This window comes from Ammodytes marinus (genome assembly GCF_949987685.1).
Source record: "Ammodytes marinus genome assembly, contig: scaffold_72, whole genome shotgun sequence".
NCBI classification, from domain to species: domain Eukaryota; kingdom Metazoa; phylum Chordata; class Actinopteri; order Uranoscopiformes; family Ammodytidae; genus Ammodytes; species Ammodytes marinus.
In genome coordinates this window covers 25001-44415 of record NW_027648071.1, presented here as the reverse complement: position 1 = coordinate 44415, position 19415 = coordinate 25001, and the positions used below count along the sequence as shown (strand labels likewise).

The following is a 19415-nucleotide window of genomic DNA, read 5'->3' as shown; positions in this document are numbered from 1 at the left end:
TTTGGACACTCGGGTGAAGAGAGGGGCGGAGCTGTCAACTGATCACCATCTGGTTGTGAGTTGGGTCAAAGGGTGGGGGAAGACTCTGGACAGACCTGGTAAGCCCAAACGGGTAGTGCGGGTGAACTGGGAACGTCTGGCGGAGGCCCCTGTTCAAGAGATCTTTAATTTGCACCTCCGGCAGAGCTTTTCTAGCATCCCTGTGGAGGTTGGGGGCATTGAACCCGAGTGGTTGATGTTCAAAACTTCCATTGCTGAAGCCGCGACAGGCAGCTGTGGTCTCAAGGTCTTAGGTGCCTCAAGGGGCGGTAACCCTCGAACGCCGTGGTGGACCTCGGTGGTCAGGGAAGCCGTCCGACTGAAGAAGGAGTGCTTCCGGGATATGTTATCACGGGGGACTCCTGAGGCAGTTGCAAGGTACCGACAGGCCCGAAGGGCTGCAGCCTCTGCCGTGACCGAGGCAAAGCAGCGGGAGAAGTTCGGAGAAACCATGGAGAAGGACTTTCGGTCGGCACCAAAGTGTTTCTGGAAGACCGTCCGGCACCTCAGGAGGGGGAAACGGGGAACCATCCAAGCTGTGTACAGTAAGGATGGGACGCTGTTGACCTCAACTGAGGAGGTACTCGGCCGGTGGAAAGAGCACTTTGAGGAACTCCTGAATCCGACTAACACGCCCTCTATGTTGGAGGCAGAGCTGGAGGCGGATGGGGGATCGTCGTCAATTTCCCTGGTGGAAGTCACTGAGGTAGTCAAACAACTCCACAGTGGCAAAGCCCCGGGGGTTGATGAGATCCGTCCAGAAATGCTGAAAGCAATGGGTGTGGAGGGGCTGTCTTGGATGACACGCCTCTTCAACATTGCGTGGAAGTCGGGTACAGTGCCCAAGGAGTGGCAGACCGGGGTGGTGGTTCCTATTTTCAAAAAGGGGGACCAGAGAGTGTGTGCCAATTACCGAGGTATCACACTTCTCAGCCTCCCCGGCAAAGTCTACTCCAAGGTGCTGGAAAGGGTTCGGCCGATAGTCGAACCTCAGATTGAAGAGGAACAATGCGGATTCCGTCCTGGCCGTGGAACAACGGACCAGCTCTTCACTCTCGCAAGGATCCTAGAGGGAGCTTGGGAGTTTGCTCATACAGTCTACATGTGTTTTGTAGATCTGGAGAAGGCTTATGACCGGGTTCCCCGGGAGATACTGTGGGGGTGCTGCGGGAGTATGGGGTGAGGGGGTCCCTTCTCAGGGCCATCCAATCTCTGTACGCTCAAAGCGAGAGCTGTGTCCGGGTTCTCGGTAGTAAGTCGGACTCGTTTTCGGTGGGGGTTGGCCTCCGCCAGGGCTGCGCTTTATCACCAATCCTGTTTGTGATATTCATGGACAGAATATCAAGGGGTAGTCGTGGTGGGGAGGGGTTGCAGTTTGGTGGTCTGAAGATCTCATCTCTGCTGTTTGCGGATGATGTGGTTCTGATGGCATCATCGGCCTGTGACCTTCAGCTCTCATTGGATCGGTTTGCAGCCGAGTGTGAAGCGGTTGGGATGAGGATCAGCACCTCTAAATCTGAGGCCATGGTGCTCAGCAGGAAACCGATGGTTTGTCTACTACAGGTAGGGAATGAGTCCTTACCCCAAGTGAAGGAGTTCAAGTACCTCGGGGTATTGTTTTCGAGTGAGGGAACAATGGAACGTGAGATTGGCCGGAGAATCGGAGCAGCAGGGGCGGTTTTGCACTCACTTTACCGCACTGTTGTGACGAAAAGAGAGCTGAGTCGTAAGGCAAAGCTTTCGATCTACCGGTCGATCTTTGTTCCTACCCTCACCTATGGTCATGAAGGCTGGGTAATGACCGAAAGAACGAGATCGCGGGTACAAGAGGCCGAAATGGGCTTTCTCAGGAGGGTGGCTGGCGTCTCCCTTAGAGATAGGGTGAGAAGCTCAGTCATTCGTGAGGAACTCGGGGCAGAGCCGCTACTCCTTTGCGTTGAAAGGAGCCAGTTGAGGTGGTTCGGGCATCTGGTAAGGATGCCCCCAGGGCGCCTCCCTACGGAGGTGTTCCAGGAGCGTCCAGCTGGAAGGAGGCCTCGGGGAAGACCCAGGACTAGGTGGAGAGATTATATCTCCACACTGGCCTGGGAACGCCTCGGGATCCCCCAGTCAGAGCTGGTTGATGTGGCCCGGGAAAGAGAAGTTTGGGGTTCCCTGCTCAAGCTGCTGCCCCCGCGACCCGATTTCGGATAAGCGGTTGAAGATGTATGTATGTATGTATGTACCATAACGTAATAATGACATGTTAGAGTGAAGACTTGCTTTTAGGTGAGGGTAGGTTAAGGTTAGGGTGAGGGTTAGGCAAGTCTCCAGGAAATGAATGTAATGTCCTCGGAAGTGATGCAAACACAACCTGTGTGTGTGTGTGTGTGTGTGTGTGTGTGTGTGTGTGTGTGTGTGTGTGTGTGTGTGTGTGTGTGTGTGTGTGTGTCGCTGTCTGAGGTTAATATGAATGTCGTCTCATGATTTGAATAAAGTTTTGAATTATATTTGAGTGAAGCTGAGCTCACCTGATGATGGCCCCCAGTCTGTCCAGCCACACCTTGGGGTCAGCTGACTTCCTGTTAGTAGATCCTTCTGAAAATTATAAATCAGGTTTTAGTTTTAATATTAATAAAATAGAAATGATATATATTAATGGTGTAAGTAAAGGTGGAGTCAGTGATTCTGGAAAATGTTTGTTGTCTAAATCAGTGACTTATTTTTAACCTTTATTTCTACAGGTAAATCCCATTGAGACTGAAGACTCTTTTTCAAGGGAGACCTGTTCCCATTCCCACGTTACTGTCATGACTCACGGCTTGGCAGTCTCCCCTCCTCCTCTGTGTGTTTTTCTCTTGTCTGTCCCTGTTGGCATGTTGGCGTGGCAGCACTCCTGGGCAGACTGCTCCAGGTGTGGATCGTTTGGCTAATCAGGATCTCTCTACTTAAGCCTGTGGACTCCAGTCATTCAGCGCCAGAGTATACTACGTACCAGGGCCCGGTTTCCCGATAACGTCCTCTCTTAGCGAGCTACGAAGACTCCTACGTTATGACTTACCAAAGTTGTTTACCTCTGTAGTAGTGGTTCCCGAACGGTCTCTCAGGAGAAGCTCTCCTTACGTTGTTCGTACACTGCTGCAATCGATTGCTCAGAGTTCGATTTTCCATTTCCTGCTCATTTCATTCGCAGCTGCATGACAACACTACTAGGCTTTATTATAAAACGTATTGCAGTCTTTGCGAATAAAAGATTGCTAGATTTCCTTCTAGGCAGAAACATTTATTTAACACTAGAAGCGCCAGCGTTCTCTTTATATGCTGCGTATTCAAATCTACTAGTGTAATATAAAGTCATACATTAGTTTGTTTAATCATCATCTGTGTTTTGGACCTCTTGTTTTATAATCTAAGTATCTTTAAGAACACTAATCACGTTTCGTGGTGGGTCAGTAAAGAAACTGAAAGTAGATATAATATTGCCAATAGCCTATATCAATAAAAAAAGACGGCCAAAACAGCGTCCAAATGAGCTAAAATATATATACTTGCCTCTGCTCGCTACACCATCCAGCCATCCAGTGTCCTGCCTGCCTGCCAAATTAAACATTGTTCTTAACTGACTACCTGGTGTCCGGTCTGCTTTTGGGTTCTCCTCGAGCTATCATAACAATAAGGGCTTGAAATATCTCACTTTGCATGTAATGAGTCTGTATAATATATTGATCGTGTGAATCATCAGAAACTGTTCCTTAAAGGCCTACTTCACCGGTTTGAATATGAAGGTGTATTGAATTCTGAGATCCTATGTAGTATAAATGTGCAAAAAAAAAAAAAAAATCGGTCCATCCTAGCCTGAGAAAAGGCAGAAAGAGTGTTTTTTTTAACCCTATATTTCTCTTTCTCGTGACATCACAGAAAGAGAAATATAGGGTTAAAAAAAAACGTACTTTGTAAATATTACTGTGATGTCACAGTAAAAGACATCACAGTAATATTTACAAAGAAAGTTTTTTTTTTAACCCTATATTTCTCTTTCTGTGATGTCACGAGAAAGAGAAATATAGGGTTAAAAAAACACTCTTTCTGCCTTTTCTCAGGCTAGGATGAACCAATTTCAATTTTTTTCGCACATTTATATTACATAGGATCTCAGAATTCAATACACCTTCATATTCAAACCGGTGAAGTAGGCCTTTAAGTTGCATCATAGAGGAGTGCCTAAAGTCATTATTAGAATCTTAGTCTACTGGTACGCTCATCAGTCTATGCAGGTGAAATGGGGGGATTATGTGTCAGAACCTTTCTATGTTGGTAACGGTGTACGCCAAGGTGGAATCCTATCTCCTTTTCTTTTTAATGTGTATATGGACGAATTGTCACAGCAGTTGAATGCATGCAATACAGGATGTGTGATTGGCAATAGTCTCATTAATCACCTTATGTATGCAGATGATTTGGTTATATTTTGCCCATATAGTGCTGGCTTACAACAACTTTTGAAGGTTTGTTCCCAATACGGTGTGGATTTTGATATTCGATATAATGCAAATAAAAGTAATATTATGATTGTCAGAGGCAAAGAAGACAGGAAATTGGTATTTCCTGATTTCTTTTTATCTGGTACTGCTCTTAAAGTATGTGATGATGTGAAGTATTTAGGCCACCATTTTGTTAATGATTTGTCAGATGATAAAGACATCAAAAGACAGTGTCGTAAGATGTATGGTCAAGCCAATATGCTTGCACGTAAATTTAACATGTGTTCTACAGCTGTAAAGGTTGCGCTATTTAGAGCATTCTGTACCCCGCTATATACTGCCCATTTGTGGCGTGCTTACAGAAAAAGCAATATGAAAAAACTAACTGTGGCGTATAATGATGGAATGCGGATGCTTCTCAGAATACCGAGATGGTCTAGTGCCAGTCAAATGTTTGTAAATGTTGGTGTGCCTACCTGTCATGCTTTAATTAGGAATTTCATGTATCGTTTTATATGTAGAGTGACAGCATCACAAAACAGTATTATTCAGGCATTGGCCAAGCCTGGGTTTAGCTCTGTCAGGTTCTCATCCACACTCTGGAGACATTGGAGGGCATCTTTGTATACTGCAAGTGTTGTATGCTGATCTCTTATTTTATTTTTTTTTTTAATCTGCATGCATTGGTGTGCTTTTTGTTGTTATTTATGTTATTTATGTATTGAGTCTATTTTTTATACATTGTACTATGGATCTTCATGTGTCCTGAATAAAATCATATATATATATATATATATATATTAGTTTCACCTTTTAAGTTGAATTACTGAAATAAATAAACTTTTGCACGATATTCTAATTTTTTGAGTTTCACCTGTATTACTGTGAAGTAGATGTTTATGCACGCACGCACGCACGCACGCACACACACACACACACACACACACAATATAATATTCATACAGATGTATATATCGTTCATATTGTATATTGTTTTATTTTGACACATTGTGTATTGTCTGAATATTTGTTCGAATTATTTGATGTTTGCTTTGGCAATATTGTTTTTTTTAAAAACTGTCATGCCAATAAAGCCAATTTTGAATTTGAATTTGAATTAAGCCTTAATTAAGCATTAACTAACTAGTTAATTAGTGTACCCTCATTGTAAAGTGTCACCAATGGAATTAAAAATGCAGTACATACAGTTGAAACTCAAAAAATTAGAATATCGTGCATTATTGCTAGGTAATAATAATAATCTTTATTTTTATAGCGCCCTTCATACATAAAATGCAGCTCAGAGTGCTTTACATGCACAAAACAAAGAAAAATATAAAACAAAACATATTCATCACAGGCAATAAACCAAAGAGCAAAAGATAAAAATTTAATAAAAATAAATAAAATGCTAGAGTCAGACCTTACATTAAACATAAAACAAATATAAAAGATAAAAAACCATAAAACAAAATAAATATATGGTGGAATTAAATAAAAGCAGCAGCATAAAGATGTGTTTTGAGCTACTTCTTAAAACTAATAACAGACGTTGCTGTTCTTATAAGCAGGGGCAGCTTAAGTAGATGTTTATTAAGCCTTAATTAAGCATTAATTAACTAGTTAATTAGTGTACCCTCATTGTGAAGTGTCACCAATGGAATTAATAGTTTTAATTGTTTGATAATGTAACTCTTCAACCGGGCGAGATTGTGCAGGCATAATAAAGACTAATCGCTAACTCGCCACAAACAAACAACTGTGCTCACGTGTGGTTATTCTCAAAGATCTTTCTGTCTATGCTGGGGTGGGACAGACAGACGTTTGAGATAAAAAAAAACAAGGATATTGATTTTAGCTAATAAATTACTTGTTTCCTTTAATGGATTCCTTTGCTGCCTCTAAATTAGAGTCACAAACAGAACGATTAAACTTATCTACATCTTCATCACCTGCAATTGTTCCCATACTTTGATCACTAATCATTTAAAATTTAAATACTAAATACTCTATACTCACTCCTACTTTTTGTTATGGTAGTGGCAGGCAGGCAAGCAGGACCCAAATGCAGACGTTGAAGTAAAGGGTAATTTATAAAGGCTCAAAAAATGCAACAAAAAAAGGCCAACGGGCAAAAAGGCAAAAAGTCCAGGAGGCGGAAAAACACAGAGAACACAGAACACAAGTAACATGCAGGGGACAAGACTCACCAAACACCATAATGCACAGACAAGGAACAGAGGAACACAAGGAGTATATATACTAGACACAAGACAGGGTAGACAACGAGACACAGGTGCAACACATTAGGGGAGGGAGCAGTAACCACACAGGAGGGAAACCTGACATCATAATTAGTTAGATATTGCAAATTTAAAATAATAGTTTAAATGTCAGTAATCGACTGGCGAATTTCATGATGATATATTTAAGTTTGCCTGCAGTGACTGCATGGCATGTAAGCTTGAATATGTTTTTTTAAACCCAATTAAATCATTATTTTATATGAGTTATAATTAAAAGCAAAAACAGAAAAACCCAGATGCACACAGTAGGAAGACTTTTTATAGTGTGTAAAGATAAGACTAAATGTTGATGCTAACTGGTTTAATTTACCTAAAATAAGACTAAAATAACCATGAAGTCCTACATTCCTAGTAAGAATAGGAGTGACATAAGGGAAAGAAAAACTGCAAATAAGAGTGAAATTGACAAAGAAAAACAGAGGCTTGAAAGTGCCTTTAGATCTGGTCTGCTGTCTCCGGCTTCACTCCCGATGTTCAGCTCTTTGCATTTTCACTGTATGGGTGTGAAATCGATCTCGAGCAAGTTTTCGTTGGGCATGTCCATGAAGACACTGGAAAAAGAAGAAAAATCCATAAACACCTGCGTCTACAACACACAAAAAACACAATTTTGTCAAAATCAGTGAATGTCTCCTCGTGATGCACAGTTTACAGAGTCTAGGCTGTGTATTAACACTGGATACAAGCTGGGAAGGGGTTTGCCAGAGAAAAGTAGCTCACCTTTTTATTCCTGCCAAGCCAAGCATCCGTTTGGAAGCTATCGTTGCTGGAGTGTCCTTGTACTTATCAGAGAGATAGACCACCTCAGTAATACCTGGAAAGAGAGACAATGATTAGAGTTATTTCAGATTAGGAGATATGGACATGTAGTGTTTATGGTAGGAACATAAGTGCCTTATGTGTCTCCGAAGAACTTTCAGTGTGTTCATTCTATCGCCCACTTTGGACAAAACAGTTTTTATCACGCCAGCTGTTGTTCCTGGGTGAGCAAAGGAATTACAAAGCTGTACAAACGCGTGTGTGTGTGTGTGTGTGTGTGTGTGTGTGTGTGTGTGTGTGTGTGTGTGTGTGTGTGTGTGTGTGTGTGTGTGTGTGTGTGTGGGTGTGTGTTTCAACACCCACCATTCTGAATGATGAGTTTGGTACATTCGTTGCAGGGGAAGAGAGTCACATAGATGGAACAGCCTTTCAGATCATGTCCACGTGAGTTCACTATGGCATTCAGCTCAGCATGGCAAACTGGGGGGACATGCATTTATACATTAAAGGTGCTCTGAGGAACTTTCAGTTTGTGTTAATCATTGCGCCCCCTTTGGACAAAAGTGGTAATGTTTTTACCACGCCAGCTGTTGTTCCTGGGTGAGCGTACTCTTGACAAAGGCATTAAGAAAAACTACATAAAAATAGCATTCTTTGGCACTGATGGTCTCGTTTTGCTGTTACATGTCATTTATGATCATTAGAGGAAAAATGAGACTGTTTCAGAAATATTTAAAAGTTCCTTGTTGTTACTTTAAATACTATATGATTACTTTGAGGATTAATAAGGTTGTCTGGCAGATATACAAAGGTGAAGTAGGACCATGGGAGAGAAAGAAATATGTTTTTTTAAAGTGTCTACGAGGAACTTTCGGTTTGTGTCAATTCTTGTTCTTAAAAATGTTTTGGAAAATAAAAATTAAATACATTTAACCAAATTGCCAAGATTCACAAAATTAAAGCTATGAAAAAGCAGTGAGTGTGTGCGCCCATGTATTCTCACCATAGAGGTATTTATTGTTGAGCGGGTCAGGATCATCGCGTGCCCATGGTAGCTCGTCCTCACATCCATTGGGCATTTTATTGTAACCAACACCAACAACCTTTTTCTCCTGGTTCACTATGCACGCCCCCACCTAAACACAGGGAGGAGAATAGATTTAAAATTCCCTGTCGCACACACAAACACACACACAAACACCTTACACACACACACACACACACACACACACACACACACACACACACACACACACACACACACACACACACACACACACTTGTGTGTTTGGGTCTTGGCTCCTTTTTGCAGTCAGAAGAGCTAAGCCCATGAAGTAGTGTTCAGATTCCAGGTAGACTTCTCTCTCACTAGAACACAAACACACAGAGACACGATTCAGCCGGAGCAACATTCAGGGGTCCACCATCTCCGGCAGCAGTTAGTGTCTGTATTATTTACATCCTGATTATTCAAAGGGATTTTACTATCAAATCCTGAAAGCTCAACGTACGGATCAGCTACTAGTTTTCTGATGCAGTATAAATAGTTCCCTGACACTCCTGTGATGGTATTTGGGTGTGACCCAGGAGCGTGGGCAGTAATAAGCCTGGCTGGCAGAGTGAGTGAGTGAGTGAGTGAGTGAGTGAGTGAGTGAGTGAGTGAGTGAGTGAGTGTGTGTGTGTGTGTGTGTGTGTCCTTAAAACCTAGTGTTAACCCTCAAACAGCCCTTTAAAGGCCTGTCCTTAAAACCTAGTGTTAACCCTCAAACAGCCCTTTAAAGGCCTGTCCTTAAAACCTAGTGTTAACCCTCAAACAGCCCTTTAAAGGCCTGTCCTTAAAACCTAGTGTTAACCCTCAAACAGCCCTTTAAAGGCCTGTCCTTAAAACCTAGTTCTAACCCTCAAACAGCCCTTCAAAGGCCTGTCCTTAAAACCTAGTGTTAACCCTCAAACAACCCTTTAAAGGCCTGTCCTTAAAACCTAGTGTTAACCCTCAAACAGCCCTTTAAAGGCCTGTCCCAAAGGGAGAATCGGACAAAATTTCCTTCATTTCCAAAAATGTCTTCACTCTTTAGGTCTAAAACTCACTCAGAAAATAGTTGTACAAGAACACACACAATTTAGCACAATGGAAACATAATGTGTGTGTGTGTATGTGTGGGCGTTTTTGATGTTATTTAATCAAAATGTAATTCCACTGTCGCGGCTATGAAATACCAGTTTGGCCAGTTAGAATAGAATAGAATAGAATAGAATAGAATAGAATAGAATGGATGAGCTTCGGCAATTTTCTTTATTATCCAAACTAGTCATTTACCTGATTTCTCCTCTTGGTCGTAATATGTTTGTTTCAACATTAGACTCCTAGCTACTTTGTCAGATGATCATTTATCATATTTGGCCCTCAGAACAGACAGATTGTGTAATTGTTCTGGATCATTATCGTTATGCATTTCAGTCTCAACTTTTTTAATTTGGGTTTCTAAAGTTAAAAAATTCCTGTTTGAGCTTTTAGTTTTAGAGCTTTTGTAACTAATGACCTGCGGCAGTTTTGAGGTTAAGAAAACAAAATCTTTCTTTTTCATAATTATTTTTATTTATTTCATTTCATGCTTCCACCATAAGGATTTACATGCATACAATATATTCCAAACAAATACAAAAGTAGCAGTAACACCTTAAAGTATACTATCCCAGAACGGTGCCAATCCCAAATTAATGGTTCTCCGAGGAACTTTCAGTGTTTCTTAATTCTATGATGTATGATGAAAATACAGTCAAAGGACAACTTACATTCAGCTTAATGCGAGACACTGCAGGAGAAAACGTGAATTTAGAGGTTAAGGTCTATTTTTCTTCCATAACATTTCTTCTTCATACCAGTATAAACCAAAGGGCTCTGGCTTCATCAAACATCCAGATGTTAGCTTTTTTAAATGCACACATAATTAGTTGGATATTGCAAATTTAAAATAATTATTTTAATGTCAGTAATCGACTGGTAAAGCTTCATGATGATATCTGTAAGTTAAGATCTTACCCTGTTCAGCTGCAGTGTCTCTAGACTTAATGGCATGAAGGCTTGAATATGTTTTTTAAACCAATTAAAGCAGGATTTTCACTTGTAATTAAAAGCAAAAAAAGAGGAAAAACCCAGATGCACACAGTAGGAAGACTCTTAATAGTGGGTAAAGATAAGACTAAGTGTTGATGCTAACTGGTTTAATTTACCTAAAATAAGACTAAAATATTCATGTAGGCCTAAATTCCCGGTAAGAAAGGGAGTTAGTTACATGGAGGAAATAAAATGTGCAAACGAGAGTGAAATTGACAAAGAGGACAGAGGAGAAAGTTGAGCCGTTTGCATTTTCACTGCACGGTGAAATCGATCTCAAGCTTTTTATCTTCGTTGTTGTACATCCTGGAAAAAGACAAAAAACACCTGAGTCTACGGCAACACACATAAAACACCATTTTGTCAAAATCAGTGAATATCTCCTCGTGATGCACAGTTTACAGAGTCTAGGCTGTGTATTACAGTAACACTTGATTTTCTTTCATGATGAAATATTCACTGATTTTGACAAACAGTTATTCTGACAACAAGCGTTCTCCAGAATCACTTACTACACCTTTAAGAGTTTTCATTAGTGTTTATTAGCATTCTTTAGCAGATTGATTAGCACTTGAGCATTTTAAGGGTTAAAGGTGAAGTAAGCGGTTTATTTATGTTAATATAAGTGTAAAATCGCTCTTTAATCGACAAATAAACTTATTGGAGTATTCCGAAATTAATATCCAATCAGAAGAGAGAACGCTACAAACCGGCACCCGTTTTACTGCCAGTGCACGCCAGAGCGACAGATGGGTGAATGTTTATGCGCCTACAATGGCGGAGCAGGTAAAAATCCTTCCCAATGTCTGTTTTGATGGTTTTTATCATGTTTTATCACACTTATGGATCTGAGATGATGCTAGATAACTCGCTGTTTGAAGACCGCAGTGCATTAATGTGGTGACGTAGGGACGAGCGAGGGGACTGCTAACTGCAGTAACTGACAGGAAGTTAGCTAAAAGAACCATTCCGCTTACAGCACCTTTAATGCCCTTCGAGGTGTCACATTATCAGGAATGAATGGCTATCTGTTTAATTGGACACAGTGAATTAAAGGAAAGTAGCTCACCTGGTTTGGACTCCTGCCAATTCGAGCATCTTTTTGGAAGCTTTTGTCTCTGTATCGTCCTCGTACTTATTAAAGAGATAGATGACCTCAGTAATACCTGGAAAGAGAGACAATGATTAGATGTATTTCAGATTAGGAGATATAGACTTTTTGTGTTTTTGGCGCCCCCTAAGTGCTTTAAAGTGTCTACGAGGAACTTTCAGTGTGTTCATTCTAGCGCCCTCTTTGGACTAAAGTGGTAGTGTTTTTACTACGCCAGCTGTTGTTCCTGGGTGAGCGTATACACATGACAAAGGCATTAAGAAAAACTATATAAAAAAATAGCATTCTTGTGCGTGTGTGTGTGTGTGTGTGTGTGTGTGTGTGTGTGTGTGTGGTTGTGTGTGTGTGTGTGTGTGTGTGTGTGTGTGTGTGTGTGTGTGTGTGTGTTTGTTGTGTGTGTGTGTGTGTGTGTGTGTGTGTGTGTGTGTGTGTGTGTGTGTGTGTGTGTGTGTGTGTGTGTGTGTGTGTGTGTGTGTGTGTGTGTGTGTGTGTGTGGTTGTGGTTGTGGGTGTGGGTGTGGGTGTGGGTGGTTGTGGGTGTGGTTGTGGGTGTGTGTGTGTGTGTGTGTGTGTGTGTGTGTGTGTGTGTGTGTGTGTGTGTGTGTGTGTGTGTGTGTGTGTGTGTGTGTGTGTGTGTGTGTGAGTGTGGGTGTGTGTGGTTGCTGGCATCACCCACCGCTCTGAATGATGATTTTGGAAGACTCGTTGCAGGGGTAGAGAGTCGTGTAGAGGGAACAGCCTTTCAGATCATGTCCGCGTGAGTCCACTATGGCATTCAGCTCAGCATGGCAAACTGGGGGGACATGTATACATACATTAAAGGTGCTCTGAGGAACTTTCAGTTTGTGTTAATCCTTGCGCCCCCTTTGGACTAAAGCGGTATTGTTTTTACCACGCCAGTCATAAGACAGACAATGGGCTCCAGCCTCATTTTGACTGAAAGCAGACGTCCTCTAAGCTCCACTAATAACTGCACTGTATCAGAGTGAAGGGATTGAATATGTTTCTCTGTCTGTCTATCTGTCTGTCTGTCTGTCTGTCTGTCTGTCTGTCTGTCTGTCTGTCTGTCTGTCTGTCTGTCTGTCTGTCTGTCTGTCTGTCTGTCTGTCTGTCTGTCTCTCTGTCTCTCTGTCTGTCTGTCTGTCTTACTGACTTATCAGAGTGAAGGTATTGAATATGTTTCTCTTGGGTGTTTCCCTTTGTAGACGGTCCCTGTGCTCTCGTCGAGTTTGAGCACCATGAGCAAACCTACGTTGACCTCACAACGTGCTATGATGGATTCAAACAGGAGTTACTTTGTTGTATGTGCACATTTTACTTTTCTTAAAAAATCTAGGGGCGCCCTTAGCTCAGTTGGTAGGGCACCCCCCCCCCCCATGGGCCCTTAGCTCAGTTGGTAGGGCACCCCCCCCCCCATGGGCCCTTAGCTCAGTTGATAGGGCACCCCCCCCCCCATGGGCCCTTAGCTCAGTTGGTAGGGCGTCCCCCCCATGGGCCCTTAGCTCAGTTGGTAGGGCACCCCCCCCCCCATGGGCCCTTAGCTCAGTTGGTAGGGCGTCCCCCCCCATGGGCCCTTAGCTCAGTTGATAGGGCGTCCCCCCCCCCCATGGGCCCTTAGCTCAGTTGGTAGGGCGTTCCCCCCCCCCTTAGCTCAGTTGGTAGGGCACCCCCCCCCCATGGGCCCTTAGCTCAGTTGGTAGGGCGTCCCCCCCCATGGGCCCTTAGCTCAGTTGATAGGGCGTCCCCCCCCCCCATGGGCCCTTAGCTCAGTTGGTAGGGCGTCCCCCCCCATGGGCCCTTAGCTCAGTTGGTAGGGCGTCCCCCCCCCATGGGCCCTTAGCTCAGTTGGTAGGGTGTCCCCCCCATGGGCCTCGGCCAGCAGCGGACCCGGGTTCCAGCCCGCGGTCGTTCTCTGCATGTCACTCCCCTCTCTGCCCCATTTCAACTCTGTCTCTACACTGTCAATAAAGCATAAAAATGCCAAAAAAAATATCTTTAAAAAAAAAAAAAAATCTATGAAAATAAAAATAAAATAAATGTAACCAAAGTGCCAGGCCTCACAAAATGTAATCTAGGTGCTGTGTGAATGTATTCTCACCATAGACGTATTTATTGTTGAGCGGGTCATCATCATCGTTTCCCCATGGTAGCCCTTTGTCCTCACATCCGTTGGGCATTTTATTGTGACCCACACCAACAACCTTCTTCTCCTGGTTCACTATGCACGCCCCCACCTACACACAGGGAGGGAAAAGATTTAAATCCAAGAATAAATGCATCAGTGATCTTTATTAGTATTTCACACACTTTAAGGGCATTAGTAATGCTTGTGGTAGATGTCACCGTCACTCTCTCTCTCACACACGCGCACACACACACACCTTTGTTTTTGGGTCATGGCTGTCTTTTGCATTCTGAACAGCTTTGTTCATGAAGTAGTGATCCAGTTTCAGGTCGACTTCTCTCTCACTAGAACACAGAGACACGATTCAGCCGGATAAACATCCTCATTGACATAATGCATTCCCTAGCCCCTTACCCTAACCCTAACCATCCAAACTAAATGCCTAACCCCAACCCTTACACTAACCCTAACATAAACCTAATTCATACCTGAACCTTAAAACCTATTGTTAACCCTCAAACAGCCCTTTAAAGGCCTGTCCTTAAAACCTAGTGTTAACCCTCAAACAGCCCTTTAAAGGCCTGTCCTTAAAACCTAGTGTTAACCCTCAAACAGCCCTTTAAAGGCCTGTCCCAAAGGAAGAACCACACTTTTCCCAAAAATGTCTTTACTTTCTAAAACTCACACACAAAAAATAGTTGTACAAGAACATACACAATTCAGCACAATGGACAAATAAACATCATAAAATGACCCTGATCCAGATTCACTGTACCTCGGGCCTGGGGCACCGTCACTAGCTCCAGCAGCAGTTGAGGATTGTGAGTTGTCCGCCATGTTGACCCGACTGTCCACTGTAGCCTCACCTGTCTGTCTGTAGCTTCACCTGTCTGTCTGTAGCTTCACCTGTCTGTCTGTAGCTTCACCTGTCTGTCTGTAGCTTCACCTGTCTGTCTGTAGCTTCACCTGTCTGTCTGTAGCCTCACCTGTCCACTGTAGCTTCACCTGTCTGTCTGTAGCTTCACCTGTCCGTTACCTGGATTTATATGAACGGCGTGCGTCACTTCTACATCTATCGTGCCACGTCCTGATTGGCTGTTGTGTCATAATGTCAACGGATCAATCAGAAGACGCCAACGTTTATATCAGGTGATGGAAAGGAAATTATGTGTGTGTGTGTGTGTGTGTGTGTGTGTGTGTGTGTGTGTGTGTGTGTGTGTGTGTGTGTGTGTGTGTGTGTGTGTGTGTGTGTCTGTGTGTGTGTGTGTGTGTGTATGGGCGTGTGTGTGTGTATGGGCGTGTGTACACAGCGCAATTAAATCCTCCTCACAAACGATGCTAGATCAATATTAGAAGACGTACTTTCTGTCATTATATAATTGCGTTGTATTTGTATGTGGTCATTCACTGCAGTCACTGGGCCAACAGCCATGTTAAGGATAGATGTCCTAGTGGAGCTTTACCTGCAAAGATATGTATGTAAATATGGTGATCATGGACACAGCACAAAACTACGTTGTCTTTTAACAGGCCCTGTCAGCTCCCAAGCCAGTTTCTTATATATGTACATAATATATACATACAGTATCTCACAAAAGTGAGTACACCCCCTCACATTTCTTCAAATATTTCATTATATCTTTTCATGGGACAACACTGAATAAATGACACTTTGATACAATGTAAAGTAGCGTGTGTACAGCTTATATAACAGTGTAAATTTACTGTCCCCTCAAAATAACTCGACACAGAGCCATTAATGTCTAAACTGCCGGTTACAAAAGTGAGTACACCCCTGAGTTAAAATGTCCAAATTGGGCCCAAAGTGTCAATATTTTGTGTGGCCACCATTATTTTCCAGCACTACCTTAACCCTCATGGGCATGGAGTTCACCAGAGCTTCACAGGTTGCCACTGGAATCCTCTTCCCCTCATTCATGACAACATCACGGAGCTGGTGGATACTGGAGACCTTGCGCTCCTCCATCTCCTGTTTTAAGAAGCCCCAAAGATGCTCAATAGGGTTTAGGTCTGGGGACATGCTTGGCCAGTCCAAAACCTTTACCCTCAGCTTCTTTAGCAAGCCACTGGTCGTTAGGAGGTGTGTTTGGGGTCGTTATCATGTTGCAATACTGCCCTGCGGCCCAGTTTACGAAGGGAGGGGATCATGTTCTGCTTCAGTATGTCACAGTACATGTTGGTATTCAATGAACTGTAGTTCCCCAGTGCTGGCAGCACTCATGCAGCCCCAGACCATGACACTCCAACCACCATGCTTGACTATAGGCAATACACACTTGTCTTTGTACTCCTCACCTGGTTGCTACCACACACTCTTAACACCATCTGAACCAAATAAGTTTATCTTGGTCTCATCAGACCACAGGACATGGTTGCAGTGATCCATGTCCGTAGTCTGCTTGTCTTCAGCAAACTATTTGTGGGCTTTATTTTGCATCATCTTTAGAATAGGCTTCCTTCTCGGACGACAGCCATGCAGACCAGTATGATGCAGAGTGCGGCGTATGGTCTGAGCACTGACAGGTTGACCCCCCACCCCTTCAAGCCCTGCAGCAATGCTGGCAGCACTCATACGTCAATTTTCCAAAGCCAACCTCTTGGTATGACGCTGAAAACGTGCATTCAACCTTCGTAAACTGGGCTACAGGGCAGTATTGCAACACGATAACGACCCCAAACACACCTCCAAGATGACCAGTGGCTTGCTAAAGAAGCTGAGGGTAAAGGTGATGGACTGGCCAAGCATGTCCCCAGACCTAAACCCTATTGAGCATCTTTGGGGCTTCTTAAAACGGGAGATGGAGGAGCGCAAGGTCTCTAATATCGACCAGCTCCGTGATGTTGTCATGAATGAGTGGAAGAGGATTCCAGTGGGAACCTGTGAAGCTCTGGTGAACTCCATGCCCAAGAGGGTTAAGGTAGTGCTGGAAAATAATGGTGGCCACACAAAATATTGACACTTTGGGCCCAATTTGGACATTTTTTCTTAGGGGTGTACTCACTTTTGTTGCCTTCAGTTTAGACATTAATGGCTGTGTGTCGAGTTATTTTGAGGCGACAGTAAAATTACACTGTTATACAAGCTGTACACTGACTACTTTACATTGTATCAAAGTGTCATTTCTTCAGTGTTGTCCCATGGAAAGATATAATGAAATATTTGAAGAAATATGAGGGGTGTACTCACTTTTGTGAGATACTGTATATGTACATAATATATACATACAGTATCTCACAAAAGTGAGTACACCCCCTCGCATTTCTTCAAATATTTAATTATATCTTTTCATGGGACAACACTGAAGAAATGACACTTTGATACAATGTAAAGTAGTTAGTGTGCTTGTATAACAGTGTAAATTTACTGTCCCCTCAAAATAACTCGACACACAGCCATTAATGTCTAAACTGCTGGCAACAAAAGTGAGTACACCCCTTAGTGAAAATGTCCAAATTGGGCCCAAAGTGTCAATATTTTGTGTTGCCACCATTATTTTCCAGCACTGCCTTAACCCTCTTGGGCATGGAGTTCACCAGAGCTTCACAGGTTGCAACTGGAATCCTCTTCCACCCTAATATCCACCAGCTCCTCCCATCACAGAGCTGGTGGACACTAGAGACCTTGCGCTCCATCTCCCGTTTGAGGATGCCCCACAGATGCTCAATAGGGTTTAAGTCTGGAGACATGCTTGGCCAGTCCATCACCTTTACCCTCAGCTTCTTTAGCAAGGCAGTGGTCATCTTGGAGGTGTGTTTGGGGTCGTTATCATGTTGCAATACTGCCCTGCGGCCCAGTTTACGAAGGTTGAGTGCACTTGCTCAGTGTCATACCCAGAGGTTGGCTTTGTAAAATAGAACTATGAATACTGCCAGCATTGCTGCAGGGCTTGAAGGTGAGGGGGGGGGGGGGGTCAACCTGTCAGTGCTCAGACCATACGCCGCACACTGCATCATACTGGTCTGCATGGCTGTTGTCCCAGAAGAACGCCTCTTCTAAAGATGATGCACAAGAAACCCCACAAAAAGTTTGCTGAAGACAAGCAGACTACGGACATGGATCACTGGAGCCATGTCCTGTGGTCTGATGAGACCAAGATAAACTTATTTGGTTCAGATGGTGTTAAGAGTGTGGAGCGGCAACCAGGTGAGGAGTACAAAGACAAGTGAGTCTTGCCTACAGTCAAGCATGGTGGTTGGAGTGTCATGGTCTGGGGCTGCATGAGTGCTGCCAGCACTGGGGATCTACAGTTCATTGAATGCCAACATGTACTGTGACATACTGAAGCAGAGCATGATCCCCTCCCTTCATAAACTGGGCCGCAGGGCAGTACTGCAACATGATAACGACCCCAAACACACCTCCAAGATGACCACTGGCTTGCTACAGAAGCTGAGGGTAAAAGTGATGGACTGGCCAAGCATGTCTCCAGACCTAAACCCTATTGAGCATCTTTGGGGCATCCTCAAACGGAAGGTGGAGGAGCGTATGGTCTCTCATATCCACCAGCTCCTTCATGTCGTCATGAATGAGTGGAAGAAGATTCCAGTGGGAACCTGTGAAGCTCTGGTGAACTCCATGCCCAAGAGGGTTTAGGCAGTGCTGGAAAATAATGGTGGCCACACAAAATATTGACACTTTGGGCCCAATTTGGACCATTAAACAATAGATAGACAGACAGATAGATAGATAGATAGATAGATAGATAGATAGATAGATAGATAGATAGATAGATAGATAGATAGATAGATAGATAGATAGATAGATAGATAGATAGATAGATAGATAGATAGATAGATAGATAGATAGATAGATAGATAGATAGATAGATAGATAGATAGATAGATAGATAGATAGATAGATGGATTTAAAGGATGGTCTGTGGTTTAAAGATAGATGTAGCTGCTAGCGTCCGCCAGCAGAGGGCAACATAGACTCACAGAAACATCTATCCATCTATCTATCTATCTATCTATCTATCTATCTATCTATCTATCTATCTATCTATCTATCTATCTATCTATCTATCTATCTATCTATCTATCTATCTATCTATCTATCTATCTATCTATCTATCTATCTATCTATCTATCTATCTATCTATCTATCTATCTATCTATCTATTCCTATTGTTATAGAATTGAATATTTTTATTACATGAGTATTTTCCATTCTGTGAAGAGGAGGAAACGATTATTTCAATGAGAAATTATTAAAAATGTAAAGACACAGAAAAGCCTCATGCACGTGTGTGTGTGTGTGTGTGTGTGTGTGTGTGTGTGTGTGTGTGTGTGTGTGTGTGTGTGTGTGTGTGTGTGTGTGTGTGTGTGTGTGTGTGTGTGTGTGAGTGTATTATTAGTCCAGTGATGGATATAATGAATGAGGTCATAAATATCTTTTTCTATTTTAACCGACGGCTTTCTAAACCAGGAGACGGAGACTCTTCCTCCTTCTCCTCATCATCAATGCGTCAGTTTGTCCT

General features: G+C 43.0%; 2 protein-coding genes across 2 annotated transcripts; both read right to left on the bottom strand.

Moving 5' to 3' along the window:
• Positions 1-7295: 7295 nt before the first annotated feature.
• Positions 7296-8895, bottom strand: LOC307271103 (deoxycytidylate deaminase-like; the record flags this gene model as incomplete). Its single annotated transcript, XM_080054979.1, has 5 exons — positions 7296-7356; positions 7526-7619; positions 7928-8044; positions 8568-8700; positions 8845-8895. 5 exons carry the CDS (start codon positions 8893-8895, stop codon positions 7296-7298), a joined length of 456 nt encoding a protein of 151 aa, XP_079911105.1.
• Positions 8896-10294: 1399 nt separating this feature from the next.
• On the bottom strand, positions 10295-14885 carry LOC307271100 (deoxycytidylate deaminase-like). Its single transcript, XM_080054976.1, has 6 exons — positions 14690-14885; positions 14171-14258; positions 13888-14023; positions 12466-12582; positions 11749-11845; positions 10295-10985 (listed from the first exon to the last, which is right to left on the bottom strand). The coding sequence occupies exons 1-6, from the start codon at positions 14749-14751 to the stop codon at positions 10934-10936; spliced, it is 552 nt and encodes a 183-aa protein (XP_079911102.1). The 5' UTR covers positions 14752-14885; the 3' UTR covers positions 10295-10933.
• Positions 14886-19415: the final 4530 nt, after the last annotated feature.